The sequence below is a fragment of the Podarcis raffonei genome, chromosome 6, assembly GCF_027172205.1.
Source record: "Podarcis raffonei isolate rPodRaf1 chromosome 6, rPodRaf1.pri, whole genome shotgun sequence".
Lineage (NCBI taxonomy): Eukaryota > Metazoa > Chordata > Lepidosauria > Squamata > Lacertidae > Podarcis > Podarcis raffonei.
In genome coordinates, this window is record NC_070607.1 from 7,645,033 (window position 1) to 7,665,912 (window position 20,880).

The 20,880-nt window shown below is 47.9% G+C and overlaps 1 protein-coding gene across 5 annotated transcripts in view; it reads left to right on the forward strand.

Moving 5' to 3' along the window:
* CACNA1E (calcium voltage-gated channel subunit alpha1 E) overlaps nt 1-20,880 on the forward strand; it is a 484,689-nt gene that overhangs the window by 386,162 nt on the left and 77,647 nt on the right. For all 5 annotated transcript variants that reach the window (XM_053391318.1, XM_053391316.1, XM_053391315.1 and 2 more), the window contains 2 exons: nt 9,216-9,275; nt 12,335-12,441. In XM_053391318.1, coding sequence (XP_053247293.1) covers nt 9,216-9,275; nt 12,335-12,441 — 167 coding nt within the window. The remainder of the gene's footprint in view (nt 1-9,215; nt 9,276-12,334; nt 12,442-20,880) is intronic.

Below are 20,880 nucleotides of genomic sequence, written 5' to 3' on the forward strand. Positions count from 1 at the left end.
CAGGGCTGATTTCCTTCAGAATGGATGCGTTTGATCTTCTTGCAGTCCATGGGACTCTCAAGAGTCTCCTCCAGCACCATAATTCAAAAGCATCAATTCTTCGGCAATCAGCCTTCTTTATTGTCCAGCTCTCACTTCCATACGTGATGCATGGAAATACCAAATGTACTGGGAAAACCAAGGCTTTAACTATACGGACCTTTGTTGGCAAAGTGATGTCTCTGCTTTTTAAGATGCTATCTAGGTTTGTCATTGCTTTTCTCTGTCTCCTGGTAGTTGCTGCCTTTTGATGGCTGTATACAGGATGGACTGTGTGATGGGATGGTGAGCTGCTTGTGCGTAAAATCCTAGTCCCTCAGAGTTTGGCTAAGTCCACAAACCTCTGTCTGTGACGGAGCTCCTTAAGCATGGCTCCATCAGTCGCTCGTTGAATCGGACAGTGGGCGTTTACGGAACTTCTTCCAGCATAAAAGCTCCTTAACGGAAACGCATCTTCTGGACTCTCGGCGTGACAGTTTCCGGCGAGGAGTGGGTGTCCCTATAGGAGGTCCTGAAACCTCCCCACTGTTCTCGCTTGAAGTGTCTCTGAGCCCTCCCTCCGACTCACTTTCCCTTGGAACTCCACTTCTCCCCCTGCTGGTCCCCTCCTCAGCTGAATGGTCTCTCTCACCCTCCGTGAGCCCCTTCACCTCCTGCGTCTCAGATGGCAGTTCCCTGACATCCACCTCCCCTCCAGGGCCCCCTTCACCCCCTTCCCTCCCCTCCTCTGCGGGAGGCGAGGGAGCAAAACCCCTGAAGGAACCTCCCTCATCTTCCGAAGTTTCGAACACTTCCCTCCACCTGTTGCTGTTTCCGGTTTCCAAGAACTCCTCCTCATCGGAGTCTGTTCCTTCTTCCAACTCCGATTCCCTGAATTCTTCCAGTTCCTCCTCATCGTCGGTGGTGCCAAAGTACTCCCTCCGGAACCTCGCTACTGGCTGAGGTTTCCTGGGGAACCTTTGGTGGAACGTTTCGATCAAGATCTCGTCACGGACCTCCTCTGCCGTCACCCAGGTGTTTTCCGACTCCGGTTCCCCTTCCCACGCGACCAAATACTCCACCTGATTACCCTTCCACCTGGAGTCGATGATTTCCGCCACATGGTTGCTGCTTTCCCTTTCTTCTATGGCTGGCCCCCGTGTGGATACCCCTTCACCTTCCCCCCTATATGGTGACAGTAATGACCTGTGGAATACTGGGTGCAGTTTCATGTGGTTTGGTAACCGGAGTCTGAAAGCCACTGGGTTGACCTGTTGGATGACCTCAAATGGTCCCAATCTTTTGGGTCTCAATTTCTTGCAACCCCCCTTGAACGGCAACCCTTGGGTTGATAGCCAGACCTGACTCCCCACCCTAATGGTTTCACCTTCCCTTCTGCTCTTGTCTGCCTGCCTCTTATATTCTTCTTTGGCCCTTTCTAAGTTGAGTTGGAGTTGACGATGGATCGCTTCCATCTCTTCTACAAAATGTTCAGCGGCCGGGACACTCCATCTCTCCCCTCCTCCCCCTGGAAATGCGCTGGGGTGGCACCCATAATTAGCCAAAAAGGGGCTCATCCCGGTGGACACATTCTCTGCATTATTGTAAGCAAATTCCGCTAGCGCCAACTTTTCGACCCAATCGTTCTCTCTGTCATTGACATAACACCTCAGGTATTGTTGGAGGATACCGTTTGCCCTCTCCGCCTGCCCATTGGTCTCAGGGTGCCTGGCAGTCGAAAAGTTGACCTCTACGTGCAACAAGCTCATAAGTTTCCTCCAGAATCTGGACGTGAACTGTTTCCCTCTGTTGGAGACCACCCTCAAGGGGGCGCCATGCAGCCTAAAAATATGTTCTACAAACAATTTTGCTGTCTCTTCCGCCGTGACTGCATGTGAGCAAGCTACAAAGTGACCCATCTTAGTTAACAGGTCTACTACGACTAGTATGGCGGTTTTCCCCTGGGATTTGGGCAGATCAGTCATAAAATCTATCGATACCGCCTCCCACGGTCGTTCTGGTGTGGGTAACGGTTCTAATAACCCCGCTGGCGCCCGCCTTTCTCCTTTGGCTCTCTGGCATTGGTCACACCTTCTCACATACTCCCGTACATCCTCCCTCACCTTGGGCCACCAAAACTCCCTGGTCACCAACCACATGGTCTTGTGTTGCCCAAAATGCCCCGCTGTGGGGTTGTCGTGCAGCTGTTTGAGTACTCTCCCCCTCAATTCCCCTTCGGGCATATATAGTGCCCCTTTGTAATACAATGCCCCGTTTCTTTCTTCAAAACCTCCGGGGTCTTCTCCCTCTCTCCTTAAACCTCTGAGCTTATCCTGGGCGTATTCATCATTTACCGTTCCCTCTACCAGTTCTCTTTGCCCCACCCAGGCCGCCCCACACACCCAGTGGTCCTCTGGGATAATATGTCTCTCTTCAGGCGCTCCCTCCCCCTCCAAATATTCAGGTTTGCGTGAGAGAGCGTCCGCTCTAATGTTTTCTAGACCTGGCACATAGCAGATTTCAAAATGGAATTTGGAGAACTCCTGGGCCCACCTCACTTGTCGTTGGTTGAGCACTCGTGCCGTTCTCCAATACTCCAAATTCTTGTGGTCCGTACACACTTGCACCTTATGCTGTGCGCCAATTAGTAAATGTCTCCATCTCCGGAACGCTTCGTGAATGGCGAGTAGTTCTCGGTCATATACGGTGTAGTTCCTCTTGGATTTGTTCAGCTTACGCGAAAAGAAGGCACACGGTCTCCATTCCGACTTATTGCTCCCTGGCTGAAGCAGCACCGCCCCCACCGCCCGGTCTGAGGCATCAGTTTCCACTCTCATGGGTTTTTGTAAATCCACATGCAGGAGCTGTTCTTCCGAAGCGAATGCCCTTTTCAATTCCTCAAATGCTTGCTCCGCCTCCGCCGTCCAAACGAATTTCTTCTTGCTGCTTAGACAGTCCGTGATGGGAGCCGTTAAGTGGGCAAAGTTCTTGATGAATTTACGGTAAAAGTTCCCAAACCCTAAGAACCTTTGCACATCCTTTTTCGTTTTCGGTGTCTTCCATTCCAGCACTGCCTGGACCTTGCCTGGATCCATGGCTAATCCCTTGTCTGATAAGCGGTACCCCAGGAATTCCACCTCCTTGGTGTGAAACTGACACTTCTCCAATTTCACCCACAGCTGGTTTGCTTGCAGCTGGCTCAGCACTTCCCTGACATCCTTTACATGCTGCTCCTCATTCTCTGAATATATCAGCACGTCATCGAGGAAGGCCACGCAATTCTTGTAGAGCAAAGGTCCCAGGACATGGTTCATGAGCGATTGAAAACAGGCGGAGCCTGATTGCAATCCGAATGGCATAACGAGATATTCAAAAGCCCCCAAAGGGGTGAACATGGTGGTTTTCCATTCATCCCCTTTCCTTATTCGTATCAGGTTGTATGCCCCTCTCAGGTCCAGTTTCGTGAATATCTTTCCCTTCCTCACCCTGGTCAAAATGTCATCAATCCTGGGCATGGGGAAAGTCACTGGTTCTGACACGGCATTTAGCCGCCGGTAGTCCACTACAAGCCTGGGTTTATCCGTGTTTTTTTTGTCCACAAAAAACACTGGGCTCCCCCCCACCGCTCTGGACTCTCTGATGAAGCCCCTCTTCAGGTTTTTATCAATAAACTCCCTTAACTCCTGCATTTCCCTGTCTGACATGGCGTACAGCTTGCCCACGGGGAGCTGGGCCCCAGGGACCAGGTTAATTTGGCAGTCAAAGTCTCTATGCTGTGGTAGTTTATCTGCTTCCCTTTCGCTGAAGACCTTGCTCAGGTCAGCGTATTGTTTGGGCACCTCCCCTTTGTCCGCCACTTCCGTCCCTGCTAGAAAGGCTTTTGTCCCTTCTGGCACCTTTCCTTCTCTGCAGTGTTCCAGGCAATGTGCTGACCCAAAGGAGACCACTCTCTGATGCCAGCCCACTAGCGGGTCATGCAACGCTAGCCAGCTCATTCCCAAAATGACGGGAGCCCCTCCCAGGGTGGCCACATTGAACGCTATCCTTTCGGTGTGCCTGGCCACCCTCATAACCATTGGGACGGTCTGTAGGCTAACTTCTCCTCCCAACAGCTCCCTCCCATCGATCGTGGTCACCTGCAGGGGGTTGCTTAAAGGGAGTATCTGTATCTGGTGTTCAGCTGCAAACTCCTTACTCATAAAATTACAGGAGCTGCCTGAGTCCAACAGCGCCTTTGTCTTTAGTGGGTATCCGTTTGCCAGCTCTAGCAACACCTCTATTACTAGGGCTGGTCTTGGAGGTTCCGGAGTGGGCACTTTTACTGCTCCTTGGCCTGGCTGCAGTGCCCTGACGGTGGCAGCCAGGCGTTGGCTTTTACTGGCTCCTGGACTCCCTCCTCCTTCCCCCCAACAGCTCCCGCCATCCCTTGCCATTCCTTTCTTTGCGGGCAGACTCTGGCAAAGTGACCTGGCTGCTGGCACAGATAACATTTCTTGGCGCTCTTTTCCTCCTTCTTCCTCCCTTCACTGGGATTTGAAACTGCGCGCGCGCGCACTGTTCCAACTTCCATCGGCTTTCCTGGCGGGAAACTCGGCTCTGGAATCTCTGGAATGCGGAAATCCCTCCAACGCTCTCCTTTCCCCTCCCGCTTCTCCAAGGCTCTTGCCTCCTGGCGCGCTCCAATGGTCAGCGCTGATTTGGTCAGCTGGTCCATAGACTCCGCCCTGGGCGCTCGGGAAAGTTCGTCTTTCACCGCCGAAGAAAGCCCCTCTTCAAAGAGCATTTGAATGGGTTCCGCCGATAGGCCCCACCCTAATTTATGTATCAACATTGTAAACTCAGTCCAGTACTCACGAACCGATCGGCTACCCTGTTTGCAAGCCATCAATTGTCTGCGCACCAGTCCCTGTTCAATCTCGCTGGAAAACATCAAATCCATGGCGCGAAAAAACTTCCTCGTGTCCTTCAGCATTTCACTATTCCCTGCCATCAGGGGTCTAACCCAGTCTCTCGCCCCCCCTTCGAGATGGCCAATCACAAACGCCACTCGCGATGCCTCGTCGGGAAAGTCGTTAAACTGCAGTTCGAGAGCATACTGCATCTCTGTCCTAAAGGCTTGGTAGTTCCTGGGGTCCCCCCCAAACTTCTGCACCAAACCTGGCATCTTTCTTGCTAGTGTAGTGCCTTTTGCCTTTTCTGCGTCCTGCGCCCTCCTTTCCTCTAGCCTCGCCGTTTGCAGCGCTAGCTGGACTTCCAACACCCTGTACCTTTCTTCCAGGCTTGGACCCTCTCCAGCTCCTCCTGCTCCCCCGGCTCCGGCTGGGTTGCTCATGATGCCTCTCTGCACAAGCTGCTTTCAGAGACTGTCCGATTGCTGTGATGGGATGGTGAGCTGCTTGTGCGTAAAATCCTAGTCCCTCAGAGTTTGGCTAAGTCCACAAACCTCTGTCTGTGACGGAGCTCCTTAAGCATGGCTCCATCAGTCGCTCGTTGAATCGGACAGTGGGCGTTTACGGAACTTCTTCCAGCATAAAAGCTCCTTAACGGAAACGCGTCTTCTGGACTCTCGGCGTGACAGTTTCCGGCGAGGAGTGGGTGTCCCTACAGGAGGTCCTGAAACCTCCCCACTGTTCTCGCTTGAAGTGTCTCTGAGCCCTCCCTCCGACTCACTTTCCCTTGGAACTCCACTTCTCCCCCTGCTGGTCCCCTCCTCAGCTGAATGGTCTCTCTCACCCTCCGTGAGCCCCTTCACCTCCTGCGTCTCAGATGGCAGTTCCCTGACAGACTGCATTCTGACGTTTAACCCTCGCAGTGGAGAAGTCATGAATAAATTCTTAACTAAAACTAAGTTGTCTTCAGCAGCAGAGCAGGGACAGGAAGAGAGGCAAAGAAAGAAAGTCAATGATACCTGGGAACCCTGAGAGTAAAAGATGGGGAGAAGGCTGGCTGTGCATCTTATTTTAACTTCCACTCCTGCGGGAGTTTGCATCTTCCGACTTAACTGTGCTTCAAACATTGAAAAGGAGCCTTTGTCCCGCTGAGGCTGAGAATGCTTGGCCTCAGCTTCCCAATCTGATGAATCGTTTTCTCTGGTCCCAGAGGCGGGTAATTAGTTAGCCATTGTGCGTAGCAAATTAGCTTGGAGGGGGAAATGATACTTGCAGCGCCGGAGCTTTCATGTCGGAATCATAGCAGTGCTGGGTCCTGAAACAGAGCCTTCCATGGGTCATCTGTTCCTAGTCACAAGGAGAACCGTATATAGCTTGTCTCCGCTTGATGGCAAGTGGGCCTAGAAGAATATGCATGTTGTGTGTGGGGGCTACGCTTTTGGCTGCTCCAAGTGGCGCTTTTGTGAACACTCTGCAGCGATTGCTGTGGGTGGGTGTCGGAAGGGAAAGCCAGGGCGTAGGTGGCAACGGGCATCATTTAAGCTAAGGGCAAAGAGGCAGGGAAAAGGCAAGCGGACCTGATGAGAGGCAGCAATGGGAGCAAAGGGTTTAAGGAGGGCCATGGGCAGCAGACCCCAGGACAAGGAAAAGCAGGACACACAGGAGGCATAAGGCACAGGCCTGAAAGCATTGGCAGCCGACGAGGGTTGCCAGCTGTCAGGGAACTGCCATTGGAGCCAGAGGGAGAGGGAGGGCTCCAGAGGGATTCCGGAGAGCGTCCCGGGAGGGAGAGAAGCAGCACATCTTCTGGGGAAGGAAATCAGCGTAACACCAGTGGAAAAGGGAGGCAGATGGGGGAATCGGCGAGGTGGCTCCATGACTCCTCGCCGGAGACCAGTGGGGAGAGCACGGGTCTTCCGCTGCCCACACCCTCCCTGCGCAGAAGGCTTCCGCGCAGGGAGACTAGGCGGAGACTAGGCGTCAAAGAGCTTCTTTGCTGGAAGAAGTTCAAGAAACAACCACTGACAGATTCTGCCAGCGATTGAGACAGCCACGGGCGAGTGGCTGTCCAGACAGAAAGGGTTCACTCAGGCAACCAGCCCGGTGTGGCGCCGATTTACGCACAAGCAACCCCTAGAACCATTACAGCAGCTTTCAAACCAGCTTCTGCAGCTGCCCCTTTGATGGCATGTAGCAGCCAGCCTTCGATGACGCTTGGCTCCGTCACGTTGGCCAGCTTCACTTAACGGCAGGAGGAGAGAATCTGTTGTCCTCCAGAAGTCCTCCCACCATCCCTGGCTTTTGCCCATGTTGGCTGCTTCCCCATCCTCATTCCCCATATTTCTCTGCATGTTGATGGAAGAAAGAGGCTGCTCTGTCCTGGCATCTTCCTGCTTTCTCTGATGGGGGCTGTTAGGAAGGTGGAGCCACAGACGCCCCAGAGCGCTTGCTTTTCATGCCAGGGTAGGGCCAAGGAGTTATTATTAATCATTATTAATTAAACTGACAGGCAATACTGGAGGCCTGCATTTATTTTCTTCCTCCCTTGGTGCAAGAATCAGGGCTGCTCTTCGTTCGCATTATTTTTTATAGACACATCATATTTTAGGAGCTTTGCCTATAATAAAATGATGATTTTTTAAAATGTAATATGACAGTGTTTGCCCATATCTCCTGTGGAGGCAAAAGAAGGAGGAGGGCCTGAATCTCTTTAAACCAGCCTTGCCTTCTGTTTCTCAAAAATATATCTCTGCTACTGGGGGCAGCAAAAAGCTACATCCAGAATAATTGCAAAAGAAAGAACTTAGAATGGATAAGTTGCTTCATGCTGCACCATTCAGTCTGATGTGACTCACTTCAGAAAAAAATGAAATTGTTGTTGATGACTAAGGAGCAGTAATGACTAAGAGTTGTTAGTAGTTTCTGTTGACTCCAGGTGGGATAACAAATGGGACAATGGGCCTAGAGGCCTATATTTTTATGTTTGGTCCCTATTACCCACTTGGTGACCTATTCACTTTGCCCTGCAAACATGACGCCTTGGTGGAGCACAATCTAGACAGTTAAACCCTTTAAAGTCAGTGGCTTTGGTGACAACACCAAGGAGGCACTTATCTCTCTCCCGATGAAAGCAAAGGGAGTTGGAAGTACTCTTCTGACCAATTGCAGCCATGCCTTGCCTGTAATTTGCCAGGCCATTCTAGCAAGAATAACTCATGAAACAGGCAGGCAGCAACCTATTTTTCTTGGAAGAGACCCAAAGGGATCACATGCCAGCACAGTTCTTGTTGAACCTCTGGGCTGATTTCCCCTTTAATTTCCAGTGCAAATGGCTTTCACCATTGAGGTGCCAGGAGATCATGAGACCCTGCTGTGTGCCCACATAGATCTCTGGCCAATGGTAGCTTTTAGATTTTAACATAAGTTCAGGTTGTGCGTCACTGTGGTCTTTTTTTTCCTCGCCATGGTTTTTCCAGGACTGTGTTTCTCTACTTGCATTGAGATTCTGAAACACGTTCTAAATCAGGTCATCCAATAGCAGCGTATTGTGCCTCCTTTCACACAATATGCCTGCGCATTGCTCACTTCAGGCCCAGAGATGTTTCTACTAGAAAGTCTGTGTTCATTCTGGACCTGTAGTGAAGGTTTCACTGATCACTGTCTTTGCTTATTGTGCATTTTAGTATATAAAACTGGTTCGACATTAGTAAAGGAACACAGATCAGCCTTTCCCCAAAAATACTTTAGACCAGAAGTTGCCACCAGAATGTCCTCCAGATGTTTCTGGACTACATCACCCATCATCCTTGACATCCTTTGTTGGCTGGGGTTGATGGGATCAAAATGTGGAGAGCACCATGTTGACTGCCCCTGTTTCTGACAGATTCCAGCCAGCCTCAGCTAGAACAGCTATGGTAGCTGGGGCTCATTGCTTTAGTTCCAAACACCAAGTTGGGGGACGCCGCCAACATGGTGTCTTATGGCACCTTCCAGACATACAAGTTCATTGTGGCATAAGTTTTTGTGAACTAGAGTCCTTTTCATGTGTTTGGTGAAGTGAGCTGTATGTAGTCCATGAAAGCTTATGCTATAATGATTTTATTTGTCTCTGAGGTACGACACAAGGCTCTTTACTGTTTTGCTGCAACAGTCTTTTATGCAGGTAAATTGATTGAAGAAAATTTGTGAGCGCTGCTGTTTGGAATTCTGAAAAAGAACATAACAAATGCATATAATACAGCTGATACTTAAATAGGTGAGTGTTTTCATCAGAAATATATCCTTCAGCTTTTCTTCTTCTCTTTGCAGGTCCTGAGATATTTTGACTATGTTTTCACTGGCGTCTTCACCTTTGAGATGGTTATCAAGGTAAGAAGCAAGGGAAAGAATCGTGAAATCAATGGAAAGATGGTAGGTTTGATATTCCTACAGTGTGCTTTGCCATCATTCCTTTGTGTGGCAACGCATTCCCACCTCCCTGCCCTTTGGACCGCCCAAATTCCAGGAATAAAAAGGCATGCTGTTATGACTATCGGGGTGGTTGCTCGAGAGCGATCAGGCAAGATGCCTCATTGGTCTTTTCAAAAGCTTTATTATTGGTGCTAAAACCTTTACAATGCAGAACGCCTCTATTCCATGTCTTACTCAATCATTAGCAGAATCTGAGAGTGGGCGGTCCTTAAACTTTCCCCAGCAGAGTAGTTTCTTGACCCCCAGCCTACGCCTCCCCTCTCTGCGCGAAAGCCTACTGCGCAAGGAAGGCTTGGGTAAAGGGGGACCTCCCTCCTCCCCGCTTTGCTCAGGCAAGGTGTCCTGGCATCGCCTTGCATCCTCCGAGCCCTGCAGATCTTCCCCGCTTCCTTCCTCCGCTGAGGAAGTGCTGCTTCCCACGATTATCGGAGGCTCTCTGTAATCCATCTGCCTTTCCCCCTCTCACTTCTGAGCCGATGGCAGTTCCCTGTCACATGCCTACTACTGTTTGGGTAAAATCAGGCCACAACTACAGATGTAAGAGGTTTGGCATAGGCATTATGCAGAACCCACCACTTCCTACAACCTCCCCTCCGTTCAAGACTATGCCTACCCGATGCCTAAGCTGCCCAAGTTGCGACAATTGCTATGAGGATGGGAGAGGGCCAGAGCCAATATGCCAGCTGCAAAAATTCCAACCTGTCCACAAAGGCGGTGACCAGCTATGTCAATAGCAAGGTCCAGCAAAGCAACATGTGTCAGCAAAATAGGGAGGGAGGAAGTGATGTAAAAATTTGGGATTTGGCTTTTGCTGCCCAACTCCCCATGGGGCTCTGAGTCTCCTGTTTCCATGATCAGTCAGAGAAGAATGGATAGAGGCAGGATCCAGTGGACATCAAGGCAGATACTTATTTTTCTGTTGCAGCAGAGTTCCCTCCCCTCCTTGCAAGGAGGGAGAGACCCTGAACAAAACCCTGGACATTGCCCAACCCCCTTAGCCAAAGACCACCCCAAAGTCATCATACATACATCACAGAAGGAGATGGACTACAGCAGAAATCCTGTCTGCCAGGATACCTGATAATAGTCGCTGGTTGCATTACCTGGGCAGCCTGGCCATTCTTTGGTGATGGTTCATACTTTAGTTCCTGAATCCAGGTCATAGGCTCAGCCTATTCATGCACAAATTCATGCCCCTAAGCCCGGATTTGCAAGCAAAAGGATAATGGGAAGGCTTTCCCCATTTGCCTCCCTTACTGCAGAGGAATATTTGAGGTCACTGGGAGAGTCAAAATGGCTTCAGGATTGCTCTCCTATACTATTTCAGACATATGGTTTATATATTTAGATATGTGTGCATTTATGAATATTTATACTACATTTGAGACCTTAAAATTCTTATAACAGGAGGGAGGAATGCCAAGGAGTGGGCTGGGCCTGACGCCACATTATTAGGGAGACCCAAGAACTTCTGCTGCTGCATCACCTTTCAAACTATTTGTGCCCACATGCAAACTCTCTCTCTCTCTCTCTCTCTCTCTCTCTCTCTCTCTCTCTCTCTCTCTCCAAGTCTTTTCTTCTAATTATTTGATATGCTGGAGTCCAGTTTATGAAATTCCTCTACAAGCTGGTGGGGAAATGGGGAAGGAAGCAGAAGGGGCAAAACTGATGAGTTTTCTAGTAAAAAGAAACCCCCACACCAAATAAATCCAAGAATAATCTCACTTTCTCTGCACTTGCTGAGTCTGCCAAAATTAGGCATGGCAAGAGAAGCCGTGGGTGTGGGTTGTTGGTGCGATCTCGGTTTACAGCGACAAGTTCTGTGACTTCCTCTTTGTGGGTGATGAGCGTTGGCCTCAGTGGAACAGAATGTGAAATGGTTTCTCGAGTAGAAAGAGAAAATTGAATACGCCACCCCACTCTCTCTCTCTCTCCTTAAAGCAGAACCTTTTGCTCATCTCTGTCATGTTGCAAATGTCACTCCCACAGAGCAGAGCTTCTAAAATTAGGCGCCAGATTGGCAGTTGGGGAGCTAAATTGGCATTCTGGTTTTCATAAGGGGCCGAGGATTATCTAAATCAGCGGCCTGTGATGAAGCAGGCCCTTTTCCCTTGGCACCATCGAAAGGTGTATTTTGTACGGCATGACGGGCCTGAGGAAGGAAACTCAAGGCCGCTCTGCACTGAAAAACTGGCCAGATGGTTGCTTAAAGGGAAACTTGCAAGCAAGTCTCCCTTTCCCTTTGCCAATCAGCGAGCGATGTTCTGAGCCATGCTGCCTCTGAAAAGGAGAGATTCCGTTTAGCTATTACGTCTGATAGCTGTTGAGAAATGTTCCTCCCATAAATTCATCCAGTCCTTTTTAAAAAATAAGGTCACAGAAGTAGTGGCTATATCACTAGCTTTCTGAGGGGTCGCACACAAACAGTGAGGATTGGGCCTGTTACATCTACCTCCCTGAAACTCAGCACTGGGACCCCACAGAGATGTGTGCTGAGTCCCTACCTGTACTCGTTGTATACGTATGACTGTATTTCATCTGATCCATCTACTGCAATTATTAAGTTTGCAGATGATACTACCATAATTGGTCTAATTACAGGTGGAGATGAATCAGCGTACAGGAGGGAGGTTCAAAAAGTATCTACATGGTGCCTAGAGAATAACTTGCACCTAAATATTAGCAAGACAAAGGAGATGGTGTTGGACTTTCGGAGGAAGAGAGGGGAACTAGCCCCATTGTATATCGGGGGTGGGTTGTGTGGAGAGAGTCTCTTCCTTTAAATTCCTGGAAGTTTACTTCAGTGAAGACCTCGCTTGGAAAAACAATACAACTATCTTCCATTTTACTGATCAGATGCAGCAACTCTGATGTTTACAAAAAACATTTAGTTTACAAAAGTGGCACTTTCCCATTCCAATGACTTTATGACTAACTTGCTTCTACCTTTTCCACAGATGATAGATCAGGGATTAATCCTGCAAGACGGCTCCTATTTCCGAGATCTCTGGAACATCCTGGACTTCATTGTGGTGGTCGGAGCCCTGATGGCCTTTGCCTTGGCGTAAGTGCCTGCACTTCTAGAGCTTTCCCTGTTAGCGTTCAGACTGTCACCTTTCCAATAGCTCTCGCGCAGTCCAGGGCTGTGCTGCCAGTGAAACTCTGGCTCATACACTCCCCAGGTTGGTATCTATGCTCTGTCAATCCAGTGAATGCCTTTGCCTCTGTCACCTGCTTGAGATTTATTTGTGAGACAGAGGGTGTTTGCAATGATGCAAGGAGGGGAGGGGAGGAAATGACAAACAAAAAATGCAATCTGGAAAGTGAAGGGCTGCCCCCGGCTGCCCCCAGATTGTTGTGGTTTCGCCCCTAGAACATGTGCAATAGGAATAAAGAAATGAACAGCCAGACATACATGAGCTGGGCCCCATGTTCACACAATCCCATGACTGCAATCATGGAGCAGGAATTCTAACATCCCTCATCCCCTTCCATTCTCTCAGTCATCTATCCATCTATCCATCCATCCATCCCCTACCCAACCATGAATCAGCTTGGCATTCACCCTACAACACAAGAAAGCTATCCCTTCTAAGAGTGCCCTATTGACATATATATTGCACTTTCAAATTTGGAAATATATTCCTTTGATTCAATATCAACATGTTTATGATTTTGGCTTCATTGGCCAAGCAGGTAAGACTTCGTCCTGAAAACCCTACAAGTACTTTTTTATTTATTCAGCTGGTTCTTTTTTCTCGGGGCACATGTACACAGCAAACTTAAAACTACATGTTACATAGAATCGTAGAGTCAGAAGCGACCACGGGGGTCATCTAGTCCCCTGTAATCCTTTTGCCCAGCGTGGGGCTCAAACCCACAACCCTGAGATTAAGTGTCTCGCGCTCCACCAACTGAGCTAAGGAAGAATCCTGAAGGAACGGAGCTTTCTGAGAGCTCTCAGTCCTGCGTTAGGATCCTTACCTGCCCCTCTAGAAACATAGCACTTTGGATAACTTGGTTGAAAACAAACTAGTTTGGGTCTGTAGTGAGGACACATATCTTCATTCCACAGTATATGTGACAAAACACTAGGGTCTTCGGTTGCTTTGCTTTGGTTTGTAAAGAATAGCTGTTTCAGGAAAGGGCAATTTGGAGCAAAGCAGCAGTGCTGAAGCCCTTAGCCCACATTCTCCTTCTCCAAATTCTCCTCCTCACCCCACAGTCCCTTTTCTGCCCATTATGAGCAATGCTATGTTTGGTCCATGCTGCCAGTGCCTGCAGTCTGAACCACTGGTTGATCAGGGCACTTACTACTGGGCTTCCTTGTATTCAGGTTGCATCAACTTGCCCAAAATCATCCTCCATCTGGAAACATACAAAGCGCCATTGCATATCTATCCCTTAGGGCTCATGATTAGTGTTTTGTGTTTTTACTAATTAGCTGCCAGGCAGCTGCTCTGAAGATCAGGGAGCTGCAGCCAGACAGCCACCCCTTTATGAGTCTAACTGTATGATACATGTGTTTCCAAGTGTATGTTTGATGTGTTCACTCTTCACATTTTTAGGTGTGCTCTTAATTCTAGGGGGGAAAGTAATGTTGGCAAATGGAATCAAGGCAAGGGAGGAAAAGGGAGGGTTCTGGGATGGCAGAAGGAGTGGAGTGTCAGGATAGCAAGGCTGGGAGATGGGATTTTTCCTCTTCTCAGATGCAAATCTTCTTCCAACAGTCTCCTCCTTGTTCCTTTGCTCTCTGGCGATGGCCCATTTCCTGATCTTTTCTGTTTTCTTTCCATCTGTCTATCGATCTGGCTTTTGACTGTACATCCTGGCCCTTACAGGAATGCTTTGGGGTAATTATACTTTTTGTTTCTCTTTGGGGGAATACGGCGTGAGGGAAACATGACTTGAATGGAAGAACCTGGTTTGCTTATGTCTGTTATGTTGCTATCCATTCACATAGACTTGTTTTTCATTTGAGAAAAGTGCTTTGTGCAGTCAGGGCTATCAGAAAGTGCTTTGTAACTGCCCTTCAGACTCATTCAGAGAACTCATTATAGGGCAGGCTCTGATTCCGATTCATGCTTTCTGGGGACCACATATGAAATATGAAGCTTTCTGTGCCAAAAACAAAACAAAACCCATACTTCCATTAACACTTAAGAATTGTTCAACCAATATCAGCCTTGTAACAGCATCTTACTTTTAAATGTCCAACTCCTGCAATTTTTAAATGTCCAACTCCTGCAATTTTCAACAAACCTTCATACCCAGAATTTTCAAATCCACCATACTGAGATATGCAGGTAACTATTAGTCTCAAAGCTGCTTGGGAAAGGAAGAACCAGATGAGGAATGACTTTGTGTCTGTGCTGCAGATGCAAAAGGATCTTTGAATCATTATTTACTAGCATGACAATTGGATAAAAGGATCAGCTTGAAGGTAGACTGGTTGATAGACTCCTTTCAAGAACGGCACTTTGGCCTTTATGGAAGAAAACTTATTCTTGTAATTATTGGGAGCAGTTATTGTGTTTGCATATAATATGACAGCTTTTCCCCACCTGGTTAGTAATTTTTAGAGCCAAAGTCCTGAAAATTAACAGTGTTTTTTTCCCCCAACAGTATGGCATAGCCTGTGACATTTCTCAAGTGAAAATAGGGACGTCCCATTCCATAATGATAATTTTCCTATTTATACCCCACACATCTTGCTGGGTTGCCCCAGCCACTCTGGGTGGCTTCCAACATACATAAAAACAGGCACATACTTCCACATATGGAGGGAATGTCCCAAAATCCAACTCTTCTGGAATCAATCATACAAGAAATATGCAAAATAACTGAACAAGTATTAGAAGTCACCCCAGAACTGGCCCTACTAAACATCCTCCAAGATAATAATGCCCCCTCACATCATAAAGAGCTCATAACCTACCTACTCTCCACAGCCAGAAACATCATAGCCAGACACTGGAGAGACCTGTCAGGAGTAAGCATGGACCAATGGTATCAAAGAGTATGGGAAACAGCCTTATTAGAAAAACTGACCAATAAACTGAAACTGACATGGGGAAAAATAGAAGAAGACGCCTTCACCCCGGTATGGTTGCCCTTTATCACATACACAGCCCAACAAGACAAGAACAAGAATCCTCCAACAGCATATAAATCAATCTGGCTAACGTGATCTAAAAAACACACACATACATACCCCACTCACACACAAAACAAATCTTACCACAGTCAACCAAAGACAACCAACCACACCCCCAGGCCACCCCAACCCCTCTCACCACCAAGGAAATACAACAAGTGAATAGTAAGAGAACCCACACAAGTGATGCTGACACAAAACCCCACACGTACACTAAGTAGAAGAACAGAAGCATAACCACCTGACCCCACCCAACTCACCATTCCCCCCCTCTTCCCCCCTTTTTTCTTCCTAATTGTTTAAACCAGGGGTAGTCAACCTTTTTATACCTACTGCCCACTAATGAATCTTTCTTGATGGTAAAATTCCCTTACCGCCCACCGGTGCTCAATGGAAGGAGGATTCAGCTTGTGCCGTAGAACTCCCTTCCGCCCACCTAGAATCCTGAAACGCCCACTAATGGGCGGTAGGGACCAGGTTGACAAGCCCTGGTTTAAACCAATTCATGAACCAAGAATTTACACATTGGCCACCAACAATGAAACATGTTGTAGATATTTTTCCACATTTATTATGCTGTTTTTGTGGTACACAAATGACACGAGAAACCTTGGTATACTTATTTGTATAACATTATTCTTGTTTATAAAACCCAATAAAAAACAAAATACCGTATTTTTCGCTCCATAAGACGCACCTAGTTTTTAGAGGAGAAAAACAAGAAAAAAAATATTCTGCGCAGAGCATGTAAGCGGTTCTTGCTTTTCTTGCTTTAAAGCAAGCAAAGCGAGAGCCGCTTACATGGCTTCTGTCCCGCTTTGCACAGCTCTTACTTTGCTTGCCCATCCCTCCTAAAGCGATGCGACGCCAGGGCAAGAGGAGGAGGAGACATCGGGACAGGTGCTTTGCTGGGGTGGATGGGAGCCATGGCTCCCGTCCGTCCCTCCACCTGCCTCGCTGTAAAGCCAGCAGAGCAAAAGCCTCTGACACGCTCTCCACAGCTCTTGAGAGCTGCACAGAGCATGTCAGCGGCTCTTGCTCTGCTTGCTTTACAGCGAGCGATGGACAGGACCCATGGCTCCGGCTGCAGAGGCATCCCTCAGCTCGCGACTGTAGCAGCCGCCAAGGGATCCCTCTGCCATCCAGTGCATTCGCTTCAGAAGACGCACAGACATTTCCCCTTACTTTTTAGGAGGAAAAAAGTGCGTCTTGTGGAGCGAAAAATACGGTACATAAAAACATAATAAAACATTATATACTTTTTTTAAAAAAAGCCTTCCCTATACAGGATTTCCTTCAGGGGGCTCAGGGGTGACATAACTCAACGCCCTCCAACATTAAATAGGGACATCCTAAGGAAAAGTGGAACATTTTGGGATGAAATCAGAAACCGGGATGGCTTCTCTAAGTCAAGGGACATCCCTGGAAAATAGGGACACTTGGAGGGCCTGATACAGAGAGATCCAATATTGGTCCTGTCGTGTAGCACAGGGGTGGGGAACCTTTGGCCCTGCAGATGGTGCTGAATGACAATGCTCCCCATCCCTGGCCATTAGATTAGACCCTGCTTGCTGGAGAGCCACAGGTTCCCCGCCTTTGCTATAGCATTTGGTTAGGCCTTCATTATGTGTCTGCTTCAGGCCACAGAGTTTGGGTACTGTTAATGGACAGCAAATTGTCAGTTGTTTTATGCGTTGCTTTCAAATTATTGGTTTGTTGCAGTGGGTGAGACGGCAATTGGATTTAACACCACAGCCAGTCCTTCCCGCTCTATTTCCGTACACAGAAACCAGCACACGTCCAAAACAAATGGAAGGCAATTATTTTCTCTTTTATCTCGCTCCCTTTTGTGAACGGAACGGAGGCGACTGGAAGTTGTAAGCCAGAGTAACTCTGTGAGCTGAAACTCAGGGGAGGAGACCTCCCTGTCCCCAGCAGTTTTGAACTCCGCAAAATCTAGAGCAAAGATTACTCCTTGCTCTTCTTCCCACTCTTCCCGATACCTTAGCTGGGTTTTCAGCCTGTAGCTCATCTTCCGATGTTGTTTAAAAGCCGCCATTAAGAAGACAGAACGTTTTTGTTCTCCGTTGCTATAAAGAATGGAGATGAAATTGCAGGGAGGCCCTTTTTAGGTTAAATATTCGGAGAAACATTGTGAGTCAAGCTAGACAATAAGGCAATTTTTCCACAAAAGCTGCACTGGAAATTCACTGGAAATTCGTAATAGTTGCTTCTCATTTTATAGTTTAAAGACACAGGAGCACTCCTGAAAAGCTGTTTCCATATCTGAATACGCTTTTGTTTGTCTTTTATTCTATGCATGTGACTGAAGTTTCCTGGCTTATGGCCCAGAGGTGTTGCCTGTTTCTTTAGAAAGCTCACAATGACAGCAGCTCCTGCTGCCTCAATGTCCGTCTTTCCCTTATGACTGCTGCAGCCAGAAGAACTAGTCTGTTAAAACAGGTGTTTAGGGCTACCCCCTTATTTCATCCCACAACAGGCAGGAGAGACAGTGGATGAAGGGATCCTTGAAAAACTGTGTTGTCCTGGAGCTTATAAAGAGACAAGCGCTATCATTGGCTCCCAGTACGTTTCCGAGCACAATTCAAAGTGTTGGTGCTGACCTTTAAAGCCCCAAACGGCCTATGCCCAGTATACCTGAAGGAGTGTCTCCACCTCCATCGTTCGGCCCGGACGCTGAGGTCCAGCTCCAAGGGGCTTCTGGCGGTTCCCTCACTGCGAGAAGTGAGGTTACAGGGAACCAGGCAGAGGGCCTTCTCGGCAGTAGCGCCTGCCCTGTGGAACGCCCTCCCATCAGATGTCAAGTATTTTACTTTGAAAAGACAACTGAAGGCAGCCCTGTTTAGGGAGGTTTTTAATGTCTGACGCTGTATTGTTTTTAATATTTGGTTGGAAGCTGCCCAGAGTGGCTGGGAAACCCAGCCAGATGGGCAGGGTATAAATAATAAAGTATTCTTAAAAAGGTAAAGGGACCCCTGACCATTAGGTCCAGTCGTGGCCGGCTCTGGGGTTGCGGCACTCATCTTGCTTTATTGGCCGAGGGAGCCGGCGTACAGCATCCGGGTCATGTGGCCAGCATGACTAAGCCGCTTCTGGCAAACCAGAGCAACGCACGGAAACGCTGTTTACCTTCCTGCCGGAGCGGTACCCATTTATCTACTTGCACTTTGACGTGCTTTCGAACTGCTAGGTTGGCAGGAGCAGGAACCAAGCAACAGGAGCTCACCCCGTCGCAGGGATTCGAACCACTTGACCTTCTGATCGGCAAGTCCCAGGCTCTGTGGTTTAACCCACAGCGCCACCCGTGTCCCATAAATTTATTATTGTCCCATTATTGCCCCATTATTATTATTATTAGGGATTAATTACAATATCAGCAAAACCAACTGGCACTTAAAAGTTGTGTGCCTTTAAATCCAAAGGGACTTTTCCGGAGAGCAGGGCAGATTTGCAGGAGTCCTCATGCATTTTCGCATGGGGCAGGGAATAGTTTGCCCCACCTGTCTTAGGCATCTTGCCAAAGAATGGTTCACCTCTTTTTATCTGCTCTGTGTTCAGCATTGAGTGGATGCCTACTGCTTTGATTGGTTTTATTCAATTGTGCTTCTGTAGTATTTTCCTTTTGCATCAGTATTATGTTCACCGCTTTGGGTACCTCTGGGCCAAAAAGCAGTATATAAATAAACCATAATATAAAACATATCCAGGTCACAGTGTGATCTGGAGAGGAGGCTAAGCAGAAATTTGCAGTTTCCTCTGAGACCAATCAATATAGCAGGCTCTCCAATCGAAGCTGCAACCAACTTCAATCAAGAGACATTATAAGCCAGGCTAAAAATATCGCTGGGGCTGTCTCGCTGTATTATGTAACTACCCCATTTTAAGGTTGAGGTGCGGATAGCTCATAAACATAGTGGTTGTGCATTGTATTTCAAAGGACCTAGAGATCTTCCAGTACAGTGGTACCTCAGGTTAAGAACTTAATTCATTCTGGAGGTCCGTTCTTAACCTGAAACTGTTCTTAACCTGAAGCCCCACTTTAGCAAATGGTGCCTCCTGCTGCTGCCGCCGAGCGATTTCTGTTCTCATCCTGAAGCAAAGTTCTTAACCCGAGGTACTATTTCTGGGTTAGCCAAGTCTGTAACCTGAAGCGTCTGTAACCCGAGGTACCACTGTAGATCCCAATCTACCTTCTCCCCACCCCTGTGTAAAAAAATTCCCTAATGATTGTGCCTAGAGAAGAAAGTCTTTGGCCAACAAATCTTTTTACAGAAAAATTAGTTCTGGAAGAAGGCAGGGAAGGAGAGTTAGGACCTGGTTGTCATCCAGAAAGCAAGTTGTGAGTAAGGTAAAGGTGTTGTTTTTTTTACTACCGGACAGGTGGTGAAACAGAAAAGTACCCCACAAATATGTAGGGAGGCCTGTTCTGTTTAGGGAGGTGAGAATTGCCATGATGAATGCTGGAAAGGATGCTGAATGTGAATGTGGAGGAAGAAAACTGGGGAAAAGTTACAGATGAACCTTGCAAGCCGAGGTCACTTGAGCAGTAAAAGCAGCGGGTGACACCAGGCACTGATAAGTGTAATGCACAATGGGGGTAAAATAGCATTAATTATAATTCTAATTATACATTGTACAGTGCTAGATCTGAAACTAGCTGTTACCACTCAGGAATGCAATCTTAAAAGTACACTGAAAACGCCGGGAGAGCGTATTGCTACAGTTTAATGTTAATAATCTCTCGATAAAAGCCAGTTCCCTCCTGGCATGGTTCTGATTCCAGGGTAAAGTGCCATTCTGACGGGGCCCTGCCCACGGGGTCGGGATCATTTTAAGCATTCTTCTGCCTAGGGAGGAGCAGCTTCTGGAGAAGCAGCCCCCGAGTGGCTGGGAAGGGTATCTGGAAGGAAGCGCTTGAACAAAAGACCCTGGCAAATAATAATACGAAAATGGCAACACATGCATAGGCAGTATGGTTATTGGCTTCCCACTGTGCTTGCTCAGTATGAGCATTTTCATAACTATTCTTAGGTGATCCTTAATTGATTAAGGCTGCAATCCTGCACCTACTTAGCTGCTAGCAAATCCCACTGAATCAGTGCCGAATTTACATATAAGCTCAACAAGCTATAGCTTAGGGCCCCACCCCCCAATATACTTCTTCTTAATTGCATTTCACTTCAACAATTACCGTATTTTTTGCTCTATAAGACTCACTTTTTCCCTCCTAAAAAGTAAGGGGAAATGTGTGTGCGTCTTAGGGAGCGAATGCAGGCTGCGCGGCTATCCCAGAAGCCAGAACAGCAAGAGGGATCGCTGCTTTCA